The 21,831-nt window shown below is 37.0% G+C and overlaps 1 protein-coding gene across 4 annotated transcripts in view; it reads right to left on the bottom strand.

The window, feature by feature from the left end:
- Positions 1–21,831, bottom strand: part of CADM2 (cell adhesion molecule 2) — a 1,079,986-nt gene that overhangs the window by 45,474 nt on the left and 1,012,681 nt on the right. For 3 of the 4 annotated variants that reach the window (XM_030580418.1, XM_030580428.1, XM_030580449.1), the window contains one exon: positions 7,300–7,419. The exons of the other annotated variant lie outside the window; for it this stretch is intronic. In XM_030580418.1, coding sequence (XP_030436278.1) covers positions 7,300–7,419 — 120 coding nt within the window. The remainder of the gene's footprint in view (positions 1–7,299; positions 7,420–21,831) is intronic. 4 annotated transcript variants of the gene reach the window in all.

Below are 21,831 nucleotides of genomic sequence, written 5' to 3'. Positions count from 1 at the left end.
TTGAAATGTATAAAGCATTTTTTCTCTCCTACTGTTCCTTTCCTCATTTTCAGACCCTGTTTTGGATATTAACACTTCACATCATAATGTAAACATACAGTTAGCTTATTTGTCACATGTTTTTAATTATAGTGACACTAAATTATAAACTTTGTCTTTTTTGAACAGTAGAGAAAACGTCAAAATTCTGCAATATACAGTACATTTAGAAAAAATCATCTAGTTTTTACAGGGAACTATTAAAGTCCACAAAAATCTCCCCAAAAGAAAAAAAATAGAAATGTATATATATACACACACCTTTGGATCTCATTTAAATTAAGCACAGCAACAAAGCATCAAGCTCAACAGACACTACTGGCATATCTTCCCTGACTGTTAAATAGAAGCTTGCTGTATTTCCTTTAAAAAGCCTGCACTCTTGATACTGTATTTTCATATAAGGATAAATAACCTCTCCCTCCCCCTCCACCAAAAATGCATACCAAAACCATAGCAAGATCTTAGTAAGAGTCAGACACTTGTGGATTCAGCCCACTCAAGTGAAATACAATTGATAATTCTAGGGCAGATTCTGATGCTTTTATTTACACTGAATTTGTGGAGAAAATACCAGCTACTAATGGGGTCTTTAATCTAGTGGAGAAAATCATAAGAACCAATGGCTGGGAATTAAAGCTAGACAAATTCAAATTAGAAGTAAGGAACACATTTTTAAATAGTGAGGATTATTAGCCATTGGAACAAACTACCAAGGGAAGTCTTCAAATTAAGATTGCAGCTTCTTTTTGGGCAGCATACTTTAGTCAAACACAAGTTATTGGGCTTCATTACAGGAGTAACTGGGTGAAATTCTATGCCCTCTGTTATAAAGGAGGTTAGATTAGATAATCTAATGGTCCCTTCCTGGATTTAATAGATTCAAAGATTAAAATTTATGAATAGCACATTAAGCCATGAGCCGTCCCACTGAAATCAGTTGGGCTATAATAATGTAGTAAGGGATTATTCAGCATGAAAAATGGTATCACTAACTGCTCTTTTATTGGAGGTGAGGCACTTAGTTATCTCCAAACCTGCATGGGAGCCTGAAGTTAAAAATAAGTCTCTGAAGATAACACTGAAAACCCAAGTAAATTTCTGTCATCCCACACCTACCTTTTAGAAAGTGTAGTATTCAAAGTACAGGAAATCACAAAAATAGTTTGCCATCTAAGTATGATGTAAATATGAAATTAATCATTTTTTGGCAATGAAGAGTGGGGAAGAATCTGTAGACAATCATTTAGGGTATGTCTATGTTGCAACAAAACATCTACAACTGGCCTGTGTCAGCTGATATGGGCTGTGGGGCTATCAAATTGCAGCCTGAACCTGGGCATTTATACTTCAGTTTGATAGTCAGAGAGCCCGAGCCCGTTGAGCCTGCATAAACTGCCACGGGCCACCTGCAGGTGTTTCATTGCAGTGTAGGCATACCCTTCACACACAAAAATTAACAGGTAAAAAGGACATTTTTCTGTCTTGTTTCTTATATATTCCATTTATTCTTCACTATCGGAAATCTCTAGACATGAATAAAATGTAGGAACTATTATGACCTATGTCAGCACTCTAGAGACTAGATAAAATGGTCATTATGATGATATCCTTTCCCATTTAGGCTTGTTGATGGCTGGCTTTATACAGAGATTGATAACTTCAATATTAAAGGTTATAAGACACTGAAGGCATCAAGCTCTTTTTATATATATCTTAGAAGGCCTGTGTAGGTGTAAACATATACCATGCTTTTTGGCCTGTTGTACATGGAATCTGAGCAGAAGGAAGGAAACATTTTATCCTTTTACAACCATTGAGATGAATTCTTTGTGAGTGATTTTCAGAGAATCCCATATTCTTTGTGGAAAATGTAAGAGTTTCTCTCAACACACAGAACCCTCAAATCAGAAATTCTCCTAAGTGTAGGGCTGTAGCATCTTGGAGCTTTTGTGCAATCAGGAAAAACATGCAGCATGCTGAGAAAGAGGCAGAGCTGGTAATATTCCTATTTCTTAGCTTAAGTGAAGACAAAACTATTTTGGAACCTCTGTATAAACAGCTGGTGCCTCCTGAAGCTGCTGTGTAGGTGGATTAGATTTTTTTTTAAACAGTCCTAAATTCCCCAACATTCCATAAAAGTCCATTTGGACTTTTTCTGGACCGAGCCTCCATGCTAGTATTACGTTAAGAACTAGGGAAGATGTTCTGTAGCTTGGCCTGGGAGTCAGGGTTAACCTTGTTCTTTAAGTTCAGATGTCTTGCTCTCTGTTTCTTTCTGTTTCCAGGGATATGCTGAGACCTCCAGCTTTAAGAAGTCTCAGAAGTCTGGATGCAACTTGGAGATTCAGTACATTCTTGAAACAGAGCAAAGGAGATTGGGAAAGAAAAAAGCATAAAATAATCATCAAGTCATTACAGGGTGGGAATCAATTCTCATAGCGTAGATGCTAATGCATTTGACAGGGTCTCTGGAGAAAAAAAAATCATAGCTTACAGAGTAGTCCATATTCTGGACTTAGGCTGCACATGTTTAGGTCTGTAGGAAAATCCTGAGATTGGTAAACCAGTGGGAACGATTAAAACTGGGGAAGGGAGAGAGGAAAAGAGTTGTAATTTCCTTATCCGGTTTGAGTGAAAGCAGACACGAATTTGTTGTTAAGTTACAGCCACATAGTTATAAAGTAGTCTATAAAACAACTAGTTTAAAATGCTGTCAGACAAAAGTGCTTTTAAGATTACACACTGATAGCTCTATTTATTATTAGTGGTGAATGTAAGTAAACATACAGTAGCTATCTTTGAGATATAACTCTTTCCTTATCTCAGACACTGTTTAACAGTGCTGGCCCCCTTTGGTCCTGCATATTCTATGACTTCTCTGTTGCTTTGCGGTTTATCTCTGTCAATATCTCAAAGTACTGAGGTACTTTAATGAGATCACGTGGAAGAAAAGTGAAGGCACAAGCAAAGAACAGATAATGCTGAATATTCTTTTGATATCAAAGGAGCTGGGGAATGGAAGCACTGCCCAGGTAATTCTTACAGTTTAACTTGCTTTAATAAAACAGATGCTCTAGTCAATTTTTTATTCCTATACCGACATCAAGATAAAAAGGAAAGGGGAGAGAAAAAAATGTGAGTAATCTAACAGTTCAGACTGTTGAAATTCTGTGTGATTAAATAAAAATAGTCATATTTAATTTAAACTAAACCATAATGATCAAACACTCAGTACCTCCCTTAATTTAATGTCATCCCATTTTTATATTTAGTTCCACAGATGTCATTTATACCTCTTTTTACCAGAGCCTTAATAAAAAAAAAAGAAGTGAAGTGGGCATGGATGAGCAGTGACATTTTTAAAATTTTGACTTTTTAAGCATTCTGAGAATTACACAAACTCTTGAAGTTCCCAGTGCAGCTGCCTGGAAGCAGCACTGTATCCTTTATAATGTGCAATGACTTTTGGAGATGTTTTGAGGCATTGCTATATATAGCTTTGAACATTTTGGCACAATCATTTCACAAGTGAGTCAGTCGAGACTGAATCACCCACATATGAGCAATATAACTGAATATATTAAATAATGAATTTGTTTTCTTTTGCTATCTGACTGTTCACAAATTATTATACTCATACCTGTATTGTATTTTTATAGTTCTTTAACAGTTTAAGCCACGGCTATCTAGGCATACAGGATCTGTCTCTTTTCCTGCCAGTCAGGAAAGGGATTTAACCACAGAAAGAACAGTGGAGGGAAAAAAGACTAGTGAAATAACGTCTGGGAGGGAGAAGGGGCTTCCATTTTGGAAGGCTGTGAGTGTGCCAAGAGCCAGGCATGCTAGCTCAGAGCCTCAGGGGATTCCTCAGCTGTCCACTTGGGGCAAGTTTAAGGTCCCTTTGTGCTGTTCTGGCAGGGAAAAGGGACATAAAACCTGGTAAAATGGAAACTCTTCATATACAATGTACTTGTCTTTTTTTCCGTTTTCTAAATTTCTTTCTTCTGCACATTTTGGTCTCATTTTGTTATGTTTTCCTCAACGTGGTGGTTAAGGCTTAAGACCTGCCAGACAAATTTATAAAGGAGTCTTCTCTTTCCCAGCATCTAATTGCACTCAGATTTTCCAAGTTTAATATTTACAGGATTCAGCATAAGTTCAAATATGAATGTGAGTGTGCATGTGAGCGAGTGAAAAGTTTGACTATGGAGGCCTTTTGTAAAATATGTTAGTTATTGAAGGAGACACAGGAACGTCTCCATATTGCTTGCTGACCTTTAGGCAAACAAAGACAACACCTGGCTCACAAAACTTTAGAATCAACTGTCAGTTTTACTTCACTTGTGGAATAAGTAAAATATATCATAGGCACAGTGAGATATGGAATTACTGTAACATAAAATGATTTGATGTTTCAGGCACACTCTTAAGCATAGGAGCTACATGTCCTATGTTATAACCGTAGGCATAGTTTTACTTCTAGATTTGGGAAGGCAGCTCCTGTCAGGCCAACAGGGCTCGCACAGGGATGGGAAGGAAGGAATTCTGCGCCTGCCCGAGGTTTGCAGTTTGTGGGGTGAGGGCAATGCCTTCCTGGCGCATCCAAACTACACCCATGTTATAACTCTTCAAAAGGCATCTCATAGGAACGATATAACCTAACGGGTGACATTTTAAAACACCTCCTGAAAGGTATTATTTACTGCAAGTAATAATAAAACAAATTGAGGGATCATACATGCATCTTGAAGCATAAATATAGAGTTATAATGTTAGTAAAATATCAGAAAAACACCAGACAAAACACAAAGGAGATTGTTAAGACACCATTAGAAACCAATTCAAACACACTTTATCAACAGATATAAAATCTGGAGCAAACTTCCACTAATTTAGATTAAGGGATGGATGAACAAGCTGATATAAAATAAGAACCAATAGAACCTTCACCCACACTCAAACAGGAGCCAAAACTAACAATGTTGTAGGTTTGAAACTATTTGAATAACTTCTCAATTTTATGAGCCCCTTCACGTCCTAATTCCTGCTGGGATAATAAACAGTAATGCCTCAGAAAGGTTTGTTCCTGTGGTATTTCCTTCATGGCCTGAAACAAGCAATACTGGAAATCACCTGAATAGGATCAGAAAATTTGGATCGGGTTCAGTCAAGCATTTGGACTTTTGGCTGCTTGTCTGAACCTATTCTAATGCTCATTCCAACGTCAGATTAAACATATTCTAATATACAGGAGGACTGAAATTTACAAGCGAAACACTTCTTTACCAGCATTCATTCCATAATGCAGAACATCCAAACGATCAAAATTAGCACTTAAGAAGCGAGGGAGTGAGATCTTATGCAAAGAAGCAACACTGCATGATGCAGAAAGATAGTTTTGACATCAGCAGTTTAGCGTATCCAGCAACATATAGCAACCAAAAAAAAAGTCTGTTTCAGAACACCCCACTCCAGCCTGAAAAACCTAGACAAGTCTTTCATCCACATCTCTGGTCCTCAACAATGTGAGAATTCAATCAGTGCCCCCAAATACTTTCCTGTATAAATTCATAGTCCTAATGAAACTCCACAGGGTAGAATCATCCTTTTATAGGAAACTTTCTCCTTTTCTAATAGCCAGCATTTTAATTTAAGAAAGACAAATCATTATAGCCCTAAAGTGGTCATTTGGTGCCTAGCTGCTATTTACATCTCCCTTCCTTCCTTACAGTTGGTAGATATTTCTATAATGTTTTCCGCTCTTATCATTAAGAAGGTCACACATTTTCACACTGTGGACATTGTATGAGGATTAATCCAATAAAAATATGTATTTTGAGATTGTAGGTCAGTTTAATTTCATGCAGAGGTCACAGTACTAAAATATTAATGCACTATTAGTGAAACAACTGTGGATATCATTGCCAGGATTGCCTAATCTTTTTACACTGGTTTTAGACAGGTTCAGGAAAAATCCTACCATTCCAAATGCGTTAACATGTGTGTGTTTATTTAGCATGATGGTGTTCTTATATAGCACTTTTTCATCCATAGGTTTCCAGGAGCTTTACAAAGGCAGAGTCATTATCTCCATTTTACAAATGGGGAAACTGAGGTAAAGGGAGGGGAAAGTGACGTGCCCAAGATCACCCAGCAGGTCAATGGCAGAGCTAGGAATAAAATCCAGGTTTCCTGTTTCCCAATCCAGTGCTTCAGCTGCTAGGTCATAAATGTAAACACAGTTTTAATGTGTTTATCATGAAAATTCTTCTAAAGAGAAAGGTTTTCAGAACATACCTAGTCCTAGCTTTCCCAAGATATTTACGCCTCATTAGAGAAATAAGTGTTGAGAGTATTTAAATGTTTTTCTCTCTCTCTCTTTAATTCATTGGTGCCTTCAATGGATGACGGAAGATCCTCCTCCCACTTTTTACTTCAAGCCTAACTCAGAGATTACACTACCTTTTTTATTTTTATGAATACATGAAAACTGCTTCTTAATCAGAGAGGGGAGATGTTAGTTTATGAAGCAAGGCACACAATCCTCTAACGCCAAGCACTCTTTGCAACACTCCCAGTATGTGAATAAGAGACTAAGCCTAGGAACTGAATCTAGATTCTGTCCCAAGGCTGGGCAGGACACTACCAGAAACATCATCTTAAAAGAGAGATCTAGGAAAAAGAAAATTCATTTGCTATACTGTAGCTCAGGTAAGATAAAGACATTCCTTAAATTGAAAGCTTCTTAAAACTTAAGACTAACAAGCATGAGAAAGATCTCCATTGTATTACAAGAAGGATTAAGTCTATAGAAATTCCAAATGCAAGATATGTATCTTGTATTCCACATTAGCACCAGGAAGCAAAATCATTAATTACTAGTAATTCATAATTAATAAAAAAAACTAACACTATGAATGCTACTAATAATAACCAGTTAAAAAGTAATGCTTATTTTAAAATATCATATTTGCATTTTACAGAAGAGTTAAAGTTGTGAACCTTAAAAAATGAAGTGCAAACGTAAATAAATAATTAAGTCACCCTATAAAAGTTTACACACTCATTGCTGGAGTAGTAAGAATGTTTTATTAAACCTTCTTAACTATTGTCATATGTATTTATTACCTTATATAAACACATATTTAGGCAAAATGTTTAAATTCCCTCCTGAGCATTTTCTATCCCCTTTAAAATTCCCTGTAATTTCCTATTTAAAATGGGTTTTTCAGGCCATAACAAAGAAGAATACTGTACCTCTGGTGTTGATGGCTGTTGCCGATGTGGCTGTGCTGGTTGTTAAGGCTACAGTGGTTGTGACTGTTGCAGTGGTAAGTGAGGGGATGACAATGATGGGAAGCAAAGTGTTGGAAACATCTGGTGAGTGGAAAAAAAATATAAAATAAAATCATATCATGCAAACAAAGGAGAAGCATAATAATGGTTCAATTTGTAAATACAAATATGTAGTAACATGTATAAATTAAAACATGCTTAACACAGATTATTACAGGTACAGTAGGGTACCTTTAAATTCTTGACATATCACTCTCTAGTTTTATATTCAAACATCAAGGGGAAAGAATTTAAAACACTGTTAAAACAATCAAGTTTCCACAGATCTGGAGAGTGAATGTTTAAGTGACAAGAATCCATTTCTTCACTGAGCCATTTTAAAGGTCTCATACAGTAGAAACCAAATATAGATGAAACATGCTGTGTCAGAGTGGGAGATGAAAAAAACAACACCATCATGCTAAATAAACACACATATGTTAACGAGAAATGGCAGTATGTTAAAACACCTATTTTCAGACAGACTCAATGGAAGGAAAAAGGGGAAATTGCAACTAACTATAAAAGCTGCTTTTTTCAGTTTGCTTGTCTTCTTCCCACAAATTTGTTTAAGACCCAGTTGTCTGCTGAGATCCAGAGCAGAGTACATTTCAAACTCCTTACCCTTACTAACAGGCAAAATAGTTTTACAATCATCCTGAACATGGGATACTTAACATATAGCAGTATTTTATTAACCACTAAGAAATTTCATTTGAAACCCAACATCCAGAAAGATTCATGGTAATTTTATAACTACAGGTGTATGTAGAAGTAGGAAAAGGCGCAAGTCTTCATCAACGGCATCCTACAAAATCCTCTCTATCTCTTGGTCATACTCTGAGTTGAGTAAATGCAGATCTGCTAAGCTAAATGCATTGCTTTTGGTCAGATCACAATCAAAATTCCTTATAGTAAAATGTGATTTAAATATATTTAAATCATACATACAGATTTAAATCATACATACAGAAACACAATACTGAGATCTGCACTGCCAAGAGCAATAAAGATCAATGTTCCTTTTGCCTAGGAAGCGACTGTAAATAAGAAAAGATAAAAGGAAATAGAGGAAAACACTTCATTAAGGAAAATAAAAGCATCTGCACAGATTTCCCAGACCTCAGTTTTAAAGGCAAAGGGCCAGATTATGAACTCCTTATGGTGAATACCATTCTTACTCCATACATAGCCCCATTGGCTTGAGCAGGGAGTAAGTAAGCAAGGTGCTACCCACATGCCTCAGGATCACAATCTGGCCCATAACTTCAGTCTTGCCTTGCTACAGAAAGATGTAATTTACTAAGGGCCCAATCATGCATCTCCTTGAGCACCATCAGCTCCCAGTGAATTTGGTGGTAGTCAAAGATGCTCAGCACTTCCCAGGATTGGGCCCTGAGGGAGACAGTTCAGGAATGGGTCCTTGAGTTCAGCACGAACTAATTACTTCTCTTGGCTTTTGATTTCACATATTTGCATTATTTTCAGGCTGGATGACAGATTATTTTGCCATATTAAAAAAAGTTTCCCTCAGTTTCCTGTCATTCCCTCAGTTATTTTGCTTTAGATAAATAACATTGTTGTTTGTCCTATACTCTATACCTGCAGAATTTTCCACTTTGGAAAATATCAGAGAGCTACATGAGATCACTCTTTCATCTTTAGTACACTGATGTTTACACCTGTTCTTCAGTAGGAAATATTCCTAGGCCAGCAAAATTAAGAAAATAAGCTTTTTATATAACGAATGAGGACACATTAATCACTAGGACAAACTGTAATATTGCCTGTAGTGTGACTGCCATTATAATTAAATAGAACTGACTTTAACTAGCATTAGAAATTAATTAACATTTTATAAAAAATATATTATAGGCACTGATGTATACAATTATTTCCCATAATGTGAAACACCTTCCTAGTTGGATATCTGATAAAATTTGCACTATTTAGAAGAAAAAAAAATTGTACCTAATATTTAATGCAAAACCTGATACATTTTTTAAACAAGGCAGCTATATATCAGTTTTATACACCAAACATAGTGAACAAGCTTTACATTTGTTTTAGGTGACTTCCTTAAATGTGCAATTGAACCATTGTAAACGTCCTACTTCTGTCATTTGCATTTATGCTTAATAACAGTCTTTTTAATCATTCTACTGAGTTTGTCACATACTGACTTGAATGGGTTGCCAGTGGATTTCGGATTTATTTCAGGGGTAGGCAACCTATGGCACATGTGCTGAAGGCAGCACACGAGCTGATTTACAATGGCACTCACACTGCCCAGGTCCTGGCCACCGGTCCTGGGGGCTCTGCATTTTAATTTAATTTTAAATAAAGCTTCTTAAACATTTTTAAAACCTTATTTACCTTACATACAACAATAGTTTAGTTACATATTACAGACTTCTAGAAAGAGACCATCTAAAAACGTTAAAATGTACTGGCACGCAAAACCTTAGAGTGAATAAATGAAGACTCAGCACAGCACTTCAGAAAGGCTGCTGACCCCTGATTTATTTGCTGATTCTTTTTATGGTTTGGAAGTTTTCCTCACAAGGTTTCAGATCTAAAATTACATCCCTCACCTCTCATACCTTTACAGGGTGAGAGAGACTTGTTAACAGGCACTAGCAGATGATACTAATATTGGCTGGACACGAATAATCTTTTCTGATCTCAGAGAAAAATGAAACTGTCCAGAAATTAGCATCCAGATCAAGGCATGATACCAAATGCCCAATGGACAGCTTGGCCTCCACCTCAAGGATTAAACTAATTTACATATAATTTGTGCTGTGTTAAAATAAAAATAAATGTACACATAATACTGACATGTTCATGTTACTTTTTTAATAGAAAGAATATAAATTTATTGTAAAATGTGTGTGGTTCAGCAACTTTGTTCATATCCTAAAGTTACCAGAAGAGGGCAACTGTCATGCTGAGTTAGCAAGCAGGAGTCAGCTTGGCTGGAGAGAAGATCCATCTGCACTCCGAGTTAAGTCTGAGTCTGCTCAGGGTCCTGGAAACATCTCGCTCACATTGGTTATGTTCAGTAGAGTCTCTCCTATAGTAACATCTCATTTGGCACACTCACTCATATTAGTAACTACATATCTATCCTTACAGCAACTACAAACCACACATTTTAGAACTCTGTGGACTGCATTTCATCCTTAAATCACACTTTGGCTAACAACTGTAGATGTTGGGTGATAATTTTCAAAAGCACATGAGTGACTTAGGAGCCAAAGTCCCATATTTATGAGATTTAGCCACTTGGAACCCTAATTCCCATTGATTGTTTCTGAGATGGATTCACAGAAATGTTGAGCTGGAAGTGACCTCTAGAAGTTATCAGGTTCAACCTCTGCAATGTGGGAGAACCAAGCAAACCTAGAACCGTGAATGGTATTTTTTCAACCCATTCTTAAAAACCTCCAATGATGGGGATTCCACAACCTCCTTTGGAAGCCTATTCCAGAAGTTAACTACTAGTTTTGAGAAAAGGAGGCTGAAGATGTGTGTGTGGGGGTGGAGTGGGGGCTGATAACAGTTTTCAAAAATGTTAAGGGCTGTTACAAATAGGACTGTGTTCAATTATTCTCCATGGCCACTGAGATTAGGACAAGAAGTAGTGGGCTTAATTTGCAGCATGGAGGGGTTATATTAACATTAAGTATAAGGGTAGTTAACTTCTGGAATAGGCTTCCAAAGGAGGTTGTGGAATCCCCATCATTGGAGGTTTTTAAGAATGGGTTGAAAAAATACCATTCACGGTTCTAGGTTTGCTTGGTTCTCCCACATTGCAGAGGTTGAACCTGATAACTTCTAGAGGTCACTTCCAGCTCAACATTTCTGTGAATCCATCTCAGAAACAATCAATGGGAATTAGGGTCCCAAGTGGCTAAATCTCATAAATATGGGACTTTGGCTCCTAAGTCACTCATGTGCTTTTGAAAATTATCACCCAACATCTACAGTTGTTAGCCAAAGCAACAAAGAATCCTGTGGCACCTTATAGACTAACAGACGTTTTGGAGCATGTGCTTTTGTGGGTGAATACCCACTTAGTCGGATGCATGTGAACATGCTCAGTTTTTTTTTAAATCTTTCCTCATAAATCAGGCAGGCTCCTAAATCATTTTTGGTACTTTTGAACAATTTACTGGTCATCTCCTCAAAAGTGATTTTGCATAACAGCAAGCAAAACATTTTTGATAGCCCTACAAGGAGAAAACCATTTGCAGCACACTCTATGCTTTCATTGTTTGCTGACATGGAGTGAGATATGGGTGATATATAGTGGGTCTTGAAACCTAGAAGGATGTTTCCTGCAAATCAGCCAGATAGCAACATATTCTAATATTCAACAAAGTACACTAGAAGCTGCTGTTTAGGGCACAGAAATCACTATTGGTGTATTTTTAAAGCTTTGTTCTTGTTCAACTGGTGATATATCAAATTTGTATTAATCTCATGCCTCTAAATACTCAGGACCATTATGATCAGAACAGCTTGAAGATTTCTGCAACTTTTGTATTCAAGTGTCTATGTCCCATTTATATAACATCTCATTGCCTCAGACATATTAAAGTATTCATCCTTCTAAAGCAGGAAATATTATTCCCATTTTGTAGATGTGGAACTGAGGCAGATAGTAAAGGATTTTTCTAGAGTTCCACAAGCTCAGTGGCAAAAATTGGAGTTGAACCCAGAACTTTTAAGACCTAATTAAAAGCATTAGCTACAAGACCATTCCTTCTGCTCTGTACTATTGGACATTAAATATAAACTTCATACATAAAAATCCAGTAATTCTCTTTGTTCACAACCTTCTTTTTTCCTCCCCACATGCACTTTGAAAAATATTCGATCTGTTCATTTGTTGAATTTATGACACATAGACATTTGGTTCTCTTATATTTGCTTGACTAATGTAGATGGATATAGCCACTTTTTTTCTAAAATATATATACATTCAGCTTTAATGGTGTAGCAACTTTCCTACTTTAACTGCCTTTTTCACAGATACAGTGCAACAAAGGAGATTAAAAAACTCCAGCTTTTAATTCAAAAGTGCTGTTTTTCTTCCTACTAGAGGTTTAAAATATGCATAAACCATAAAATGGGGCCATATTCAGATAAAATGCTGTATTCTTTTCTGAGACTTCGTTTCAGTTCCTAAAAACTGTTATAGATGATACAAGACACTAAATAAATTACTAAAATAAAAATACAGATACCCTAATAAAAGATTTTAGTTACATATATCTAAGAACAGAGGTCTTTAAACTTTACAGAAAAGGCAAGTAATCAAATAAGATTATTCATAGTTAGCATTAATTTCAACTCTAGCTACTAAGATAGATGATTACTTGTTGACAGGTAATTAGGTTAATATTAATTGAAACAATGTACAGACCGTAATATCTCCTTTATTACCCATGATGATATCCATGCTACGACTGGAATTCAGCCTATTTAAAGACACCATTCAAAAGCACTGTGATAATACAGTTTTATGAAAAACAAATGTGTTATGTATCAGACACTACGGCTAATTCTAGTTGTGCCCATACTTCATAATGCCCAAAAATAAACATAGTGGGCAAAATTTTAAACAAAGGGAACTTCTTTGTATCTCTCCGATGGCACAGAGTGCCATAACAGGAGTGCAAATGCTTAGCAGAGAATTCCACTGTCAGAGGGGAACTCCTTATTGGTGCATTTGTGCCATAACCAGGTGGAGAGAAGGGTGGGGCAGCTGCAGTCCATCAAATCAGCCCCCCATTGGTTTAAAGATTGTCCACTAAGGACCCAATACCAGTTGCAGAATGTAGAGATGTGCAGGAGCAGTTCTTAGCATCCTCATGGCTAGCACGGTCCTGAGGATCAGGAAGCCCATACCAGTTCCTTGATGCTCTCCCCTCTTTCCTGCACCAAGTACAGCAGTGCCCCAGAAGGCACAAGTCATTCATCCTTTAAGCTAATGGAGCTATATCAATTTACACCCACTCAAATCTAGCCCAAACGCATTCTGCTCTTAAGTTCCCATTAAATAAGAGTTGGCACTGCTGTAAAATAACTGGGTGCAATTTCAAATAACAATGGCTGCAATGCCAAAAAATATATAAAAAGCTTTTGTTTCAAGTTTGACAAAGGCTGACAGAAAAATTAAAAGACAAAGTGATAATGATAGATGGACCCTGTGGTATTCCGGCTGAGGTTGAAAGAGACTGTAAGTGTTAACTGAACTGAGTGATGACCTAGCTGGAAAGAATCTCACTACTCTGTGAAAAATTTAATCAGAGACTGTAATATGTATTACTGAATTATTTAGCAAGATTTTAAATCCAAAGGGAGCTGTATTTGCTGTTGCTCCCAGAAACTGGGACTGGACAAAGAGACTGTGGCTTGAATGTCATGTGACAATAGCTCCTTAGCAGTGAAACTAAAAGATCATAAAGCTTTGTGGACATCAGATCACTATTTATACTTTTACTAATTGATTCAGATTTATGAAGCTCTGAAATGGCAATTTATGTTTGATTTGGTTTTTTTTTTTTTGGTTTTTGCTAGTATACTGTAGGGGTTTTTTATTTTGTTTTGGTTTTTTTGTTTTGTTTTTTAAAGCATTTCAATAAATAGATTATGTAGATCTGAGTCTTAGTTAAAACAATAAAAGTCAGGACTAACTTCTGATTAGTTCATAATGCAAGGCATATAGCTTGGCTAAAATAACTAGTCAGTTTGGAAGGAAAATAAAATAGATTCACATAGTTTCATGATTCTAAGAAGTTTAATGAATCTCTAGACAATACTAAAAATAGGAAGACACTTCAATGGTAAGATGTGGGAGCTCATTAAGGTTTTATTAAACACTGTTTGGTAGGTGGGAAACAGAAGAAAAAGTCAAGGCATTGAGACACAAGGATCTTGGTTTCTACTGCTTCCTCCTTATAAACTAGGAATTAAAAGAATTGTATCTCTCTTCCCTCATTAAAAGTTTACGGGTCTTTTTCTAATCTTGAAAGCAGCAGATTTCAGTAACAGATGGAAGATAAAGCAACACACAATTTAAAAACTAAAAAACAAATAAACAAACAAACAAAAACAGTTTTTCTCTTTTTTAGTTAAGCTAAAAGTTGGTGTCAACACAGTATATATACACACACAAGGCCCAGATTCTGCTCTCATGTTACATTTATGCAATTACTACTGGGAGTTAGCACACAACACTGCAGAATTTGGCTCAGTGAATTTAAATAGTAATATCTCTCGTTTACACTTTTATAGCACCCAAAAGCCCCATTCATGATCAGGGCTCCATTGGACTAGGTATTCTACAAACACAATTTCTGTCCAGAAGAGTTTACAATCTAATCTGAAACAAAAGTAGCAAGAGTTTGTAAGCATAACAACCAAAGAAAGGAGGAGTGGGGAAGGAGTGAGAAAAATAAGTTCACATGCTTACACAGGTAGCTACTGCACAACTTGGGGATTTTTGATGGTTCCATGCCGTTTGACAATTAAAAAAAACCCAATCAGCTGACCCTGATTGCCTTACAACTTTGCCATTATTGGATGGCTGATTTTGTTAAAGCATCTCTGCAGGAGAGGGTATTGTGAAGACTTTACTAGGAGGAGGAAGTAGTGTCCCTATTGATAAGGTCTGCAAAGGCATGAAGACAGAACTGCATAGAAGTTTGTAGTAGAAATGGACAAATGGTATTGCCAATGGAGCAAAGGGGTTAGGAGTGGGTTGACGAGATAAGAGTGAAGACAGCAGACAAGCAGGGTGAAGTAGAATTGTGAAAAACCTAGAAGGGGATGATAAGATTTTTTAAGTTAGCTATGGCAAAGGAAAACCAGGGGAGAGTTTCAATTTTGTCACTCTACCTGCTCAACTTCTTAGAAGAGTTAACAAGGAAGTACGGACTGAAGAGTACTTAACATGTTTCTGGTATTCAGATATACATTTCCATTATATCACAAATAGCTGGTAGGAGGAACAAATAACCGAATGTCTTTATAAAAAATAGAGACTGAAAAAGGGTGGGCTGGCTGAAGATTAATTCAGAAAAAACTGAAATAATACAGGTGAGATAGAAGCAGCAGCCACAAGATTTGGCTGAAATTCCGAAAAAGCACCCACCATGTTAGCAGATTGGCAATCTTGGAATTTTATTATAACTGGGGCTGACTGGCAGATCACATAGTACTGGTAGTCAAAAGGCATTTTCCATTTATATCTGGCTAAAAAGAGTGCAGCCTTTTCTTTCGAGTGCTACAATTGTCACTAATATGCCTTTGTCACCTTGAGACTGGGCTGCTGTGATGCACTCTACACAAGGCTATGTGGCGTTGCACACAGAGTGCATTTGAAAATTGAATCAAGTGCAGAATATGGCCACCTGCTTGCTAAGCAGGGTGTTTCACAGGGAGCATATAACATCAGTGTTCCAATACCTGCACTAGCTGCTGATAAGTTTCTAGGCAGGGTTCCAAGATGCTGGTTTTGACCTCTAAAGCCCTCAATGCTTACTTGAGAGACTACCTCTTTCTCCATGCCATTCTGCCATATTTGACATTAACAGAGGAACTGCACCAGGAGCTTCCTAGATGCAAACAAGAGAGCTGTTGGCAGCAAGGATCCCTTGGTTCTGGAACACACTTCTCTCTTTATCCAAAAGAGCTCACATCTGTTAACATTACAGGCATGCTGCAAAGTCTGTCATTTTTTGCAAGCGTTTTGCCAGGATCTCAAAGTCCATATGTGGAGGGGCCAGAGATTAAAGGAAGATTTAGGTGGGATTTTATGATATGATTGGGAATGGGTCTTTAGTTTTTCTACATTATTAACTGGGACATTTTATTACTGGAGAAGCTGATGAACTAAAATGTTGTATGGATATAGTCTAATAGACTAATCAGTCTAATTTTGTATTTAGAATATTTTTAATAATCTAGATTGAAGAGTTTTGTTTAAGTTTGACATTATCAGTGATTAATATCACCATAAAATGCAACTGCCAGCACCAGACCAAAACTTGTATTCAACAGATGGATTAACCTTTCATGAATTATTTCCTTGTGCCAAGAGTCTTACAGTACATAATTTAGATTTCTACAAATGTGTGCTCTTAGGTTGAATTTTTTTCAAAGCCACTTTAAATATTTCCAACATAGTTTTTTTTTTTAACTGTTTTCCACTGTCAATATGTTACATCTCTAAATCAGTTCACTATCTGGAATAAAACTGAAGTGCCCTTTTTTTCATTTTCTAATTGAAGTACTTATTAAAAAAATACTCTGCACTTTGCCACTGAAGCTTATTAGAGCACATCAAATTTTGTATAAACTTGTCAGGATGAAATTAGGTAACACTTACACAATAAGCCATTGACTGCAGTCTTCCTATATTTATTTATTTATTGCAAACCAAAGCTTCAGTTTTAAGGTGTTATGTGATTCTCAGTATGGCATTATATAGTAATCTCGAACATGTTCCATTGATTCATATGTTGAAATAGCTTTACTTGTAAACATGTGGTATTTATTAATTGAATTAAATACAGTAGTGCCTAAAGCCTGCAATTGTGAACTGTACCATGGTAGGCACTGTACAAACGCATTGTAAGGGACAATCCCTGCCCTGAAAAACTGACAGCTTAAGTAGACAAGACAAAGGTTGAGAGAAAAGTAGTAGTATCATCCCCATTTACACATGGGGAACTGAAGCACAGGATTAAGTGGCCTGCCTAACATCACACAAGAACTCTGTGGTTGAGCTGTGGCTGGAGCCCAAATCTCCTGAGTCTCAGTCTGGTGCCTCACCTGCAAAAGCACCCTCTCTTATGAACATAATAGAAATTCACATAATTATCTTCAAAAATGCAGATGTGTTTATACTTGAAGTGCCCATTAACTAAAAGAAAATTGGTACCACAAAAGTGGCTAACCTAATTTCCTGAGTATGGTCACCAGGACTTGTCTCCAAGTCTAGCATATTGTGCCTAGTATTCTGTGCCATTTGTTGTTGTCTGATCATATCAAATTTGTTATTTTCATTATTTTTTGTTAACGCACAGGACAAGCGACACTATCTTTTAAGTGTCCCCAAAATATTCAAGTTAAAATGTCAAAAAGAGTCCATAGCAGCAGAAGACCTTTAGAGATCTTCATGTAAGAAAAACTGGCATTTGATACAAATTAGACACCAAACCAGCCATGAACAAACTTGGCATGCTTTTTCAGAACAATTGCACATGGCTCTTTCTGTGAAGAAAATTCCAAAATGCTCAGTCAGTTTCATAGCTGGAGTATGAAAGAGGCAAGGAAGGGAAGGAAGAGTTGGAAGTAGGGTTGCCAGGTCTGACTGAAGCTATTCCAGGATTTTTTTTTCTAATATGAAATAATGTCATTTTCTTAAAATAGCCTATTAAAATCTCCTGGATTGCTTTTAATAGTCACTAGCAGATTGATGCTGATTCTGGGAGAGTCCAGGCCAATCTTGAAGGCTTGGCAACCCTAGATGGGAGTGATTCTTTTATATTATTTTCTCTCTTACTGAGATACAAGTTAAAACTAAAGTGGAGTGCTGATCTCTTTTCTCCTTGATGTTGCTTTCATTCTCTCCAAGAAACTCAGGACAAGATATGGGAGTAGTTTACACAACTTGAGATTTACTACAATAATTATAAAGTTAATTAAAAAAAAGATGAAAAAGAATTTTTGAAGTAAAACTGGATGGGGCTGAGCCTAAACCAAAGTGCTTCAAAAGGGAGTGATACACAGTATGTTGTGCCAAAATGTTGGCAATTTTTGGCAATTTTTTTTGGCAATTTTACAAGGTGAAGTATTGTGCATTCGGTTGCTTAATAGTTGACACTGTATTAGATGAACATACTTAATTCTCACAAAAATACCATTGCATAATCCAATATGCCACCAGATAAAGAACAATGTCTATCTTTCTCACAGTCAAATTTTCAAGATGTGGGTTTTTTTCTATTCTAAATAATTTCAGTTGTGCAAATTAAAATGCATTAAAAATTGCAGCTTAAATGAAAACCTCATGTTCCTTTTACCATGCAGGTCACATACAACATGCTGTTGTATATTGCAAGCTCGAACATGTACAGATGTGTTGGAACTGAAAACAAAGGCCACAACTTTATTAAATGGAAACAGCACACTACTAGGCAGATAATCCTTAGATATTTTTAAGTCAAGCATTGCAATACCATGGTTTGACCACAGAATACTGCAACACATGCTGGAAGAGAAATTTGGTCCTAACTGCTAATTTCTTTTACAGAAAATAACAGGCCACCCTCCACAACGGTGAACAGAAATAAAAAGCAGTACAGAACTGGCAGTCAGGCAGCAGATCAACTCTCAGACGCTTATCCCTTACAATGGCTCCCCAGAATAATATCATGAAAGCTCCAGGAAGCCTAAGTAGAAACAAAGAAACAGAAGCCACAAAAGGGGGCAGGAAGGCCCACTAGAGCAATAATCAACAGCAGTGATAGACTGAGACTCGCAAGCCATAAGCAGCTCTTTAATGCATCTTCTGCGGTTCTTTGCGGCCCATGATATGAAAACACTGAGATTTAATCATTAACTAGTCTAAGTTATTAACCAGTCAGGATGCTTTTAGTATGTATTAATCAATTGTATTTGATAAAATAATAATACTTGGTCAGTCATTTTGCTGTTAGAATATATATATTATACACACACATACAGTAAATGAAACAATGAATTCACACTCTGAATAAAAACTATAAAGGGATTATGATAATTACTCTGTAATCTTGGCTCTTTTGGGTAATGTTGATCATTAATTTGGGTCCTGAACCACTGAGGTCTGAGTATCACTGGTCTACAGCAAAGAGCTGAAGAAACTAATCTATTTCCTACTAGGATTTGCCTTGCAGACCCTTTCATCCCCCTCTCCACTCCCTTCCTATTTCTTCCTTGCTCCACCCAAAATGAGAAAAAGTGGATTGGGTTGTCAGATGTAATGTCTTGTAGAAAAGAAAACAGTAGGTAAAACCAATTTGTCTTTGAATATATTTGGCAAGTAAACAGCAGCAAAGATTGTCAGCACAGGGTAAGCAAGGAAAGAATAGATATGAATATGAATCCTCCACTGAAGCCTTTTAAGAGAAGACAGATCCCTACTGGCCTACAACAGCTTTGAGCACCCTCTCAGAACAGATGCATTTCCCAAGACCACCAGATTTATCTTGTCATGCTTGGTAAAGGTATGAAAACTAGTCTATATACCTGCCTTGCAGATTTTCTCAGGAGTGACTAAAGTTTCTTTGTGCCCAGGAGGCAGCCACAGATCTTTTGAAAAGGGGTTGGGAGCTAGACTTTTGGACCTGTATGCATCCAAAAAGCACTGTTTTACACACCCAATGTTATGTTTAGCTGCTTCATGCTCTCAACCATATGGACAATACATTTCCTCTTTGCAACTTAATTTTCTACTATAAGCTGTTCATCTGATATATAACTTCACCGCACTACTCACACTGTGCTTATGCCTTCTCTTCTCCTTTGCATATGAAAGATTTGAAAGGAGGAGGAGAAGGCACTCCTGCAACTTGTGAAAGTTGGCATGTGTCTCTGGGACAGAGTCAGGGCAGTTGGAAGTACCGCTGTGTCTTTGTGTAACACCAACACTATAAAAGAGGCACTGGTTCAGAAACTCCATGGCAATTAAGAAATTGACTTTAATAGAAAGGAAGTTGAAACATGTTTTGCTGATTAGTCCAACGGTTCATCTATGAAAATCTGGAGAAAGATATTACAATTTCAAGTTAGAATTCTTTCCATGGTAGGAGGTCATGTTCTCTTCATAGCTGTGAGGAACCTGGTTATTGGTTCAATCATGAACACCTCTGTGAGCCTGCGCAGGGGAGTAAGGCAATGTAAAAAGGCCCCTTGCTCCCATGCAAGGCCTACCCACATAATCAAAGCCTCATCCTGGAGCAAAGAGGAAGCAAGAACCGGAGTGTGACTCTGGCTAGGGCTTCACTATGAGCCAAGTGTGTGATTTCTGCATACGCACGGTAGCTCTCAGCTGAGCTAGCACACCAGTATAACTGTGGTAGCACAGGCAGCAGCTGCAGAGGCTAGTTGTGCTGAGTACAAATCCACCTGAACCCTGTGGGTACATATTCAGCATGGCGAGTCTCTGCTGCTGCTACCCATGCTACTGCAGCTACACAATTATTTTTAGCATCTTAGCTCAGAAGAGAGCCAGTGTGAGTATGTATATGTGAGCTGGGAATCATACCTCTAGTTCAAAGTGTAATCAAATCCTCTGAGTCACAGTCTGTTTACTGCCGTGTTCCTAGAGCAGTGCGGCTACACGTTACCCCTTACTTGGGTGGGATTATAATTTTAATTATCATTCTCTTTGCGAAAATGATCTGCCAACCTGCAATTGGATTTAAAACAGATTAAATTGTTTAAAAACCATACCTACACTCAGTACCTAGAAACAGAGTTCTATTTCCTGTACAGCCTGAAGATACCTTGTGCAACATCTTAGTTACCCCATCTGTAGCATGGAGGTAAAATGTCCTGCTCAATACTAAGGGCTGTGAAATGTGCAGAATTATTGATACCATCAAATTCTAGAGCTGAGACTCATGATGTTCTCCAGGCTCTGATCCCAGTATTCCTTCCTATACTGTTGCTGTGTCCCATTTGGAGAAGCCTGGAGCACGTGTAGTGCACATGAAAACTCAGTGGGACTGGGAGCATGCTTAGTTCAGATGGAATATTCATAGATTTTAGCAGGACAACTCTAATAAATTATACTAAGTGTGTGTAAATGAATATTTTCAGAGGTTAAAACTTCACCAAATCTGAGTCAATTTTCAAATGGAGAACAAAAGATGCTCTGACACCAGTATTATCTTCCTGCTAGATTTCAAGTTCCTGTCCCAAATGATGGAGCTGTTACTGTTCTTCAAAAATTGGTTGGATTTTTTTTTAACATAGCCATAACTACATATTTTTCCCAAACCTGTTCTTGGAAATGGCTAAGCCATTTTTGCTGAAACTTAAGAACCAAAACAATAGCTTGAAACACAGACCAAGTATGAAAAATCCAGCCCAAATTAAAGTTTGAAAAATTCTAAGCAACTGAAAATATGGGATTAGAACAGAAAGAGTTAAACAACCGTAGTCATAGACATCAGTATCAGCTTCATCTGTAATATGTGGTAGGTTTTAAATCACATTGGTCCAAAAAGTTGTTAATACTGCATAAATGTAGTACTCTGTTATTTTCAAAAATTAATTGTTTTTTGCTAAGTTACAAATTATGATTTTGGATGCCTTCTGCCATGTTCTATACTAAAACTATCCTAAGTTTTAAGATTTCAAATTCTATCTGAAGAATAAAAATGAATT

This window comes from Gopherus evgoodei, chromosome 1 (assembly GCF_007399415.2).
Source record: "Gopherus evgoodei ecotype Sinaloan lineage chromosome 1, rGopEvg1_v1.p, whole genome shotgun sequence".
NCBI classification, from domain to species: domain Eukaryota; kingdom Metazoa; phylum Chordata; order Testudines; family Testudinidae; genus Gopherus; species Gopherus evgoodei.
This window is presented reverse-complemented; position numbering and strand designations above follow the sequence as displayed.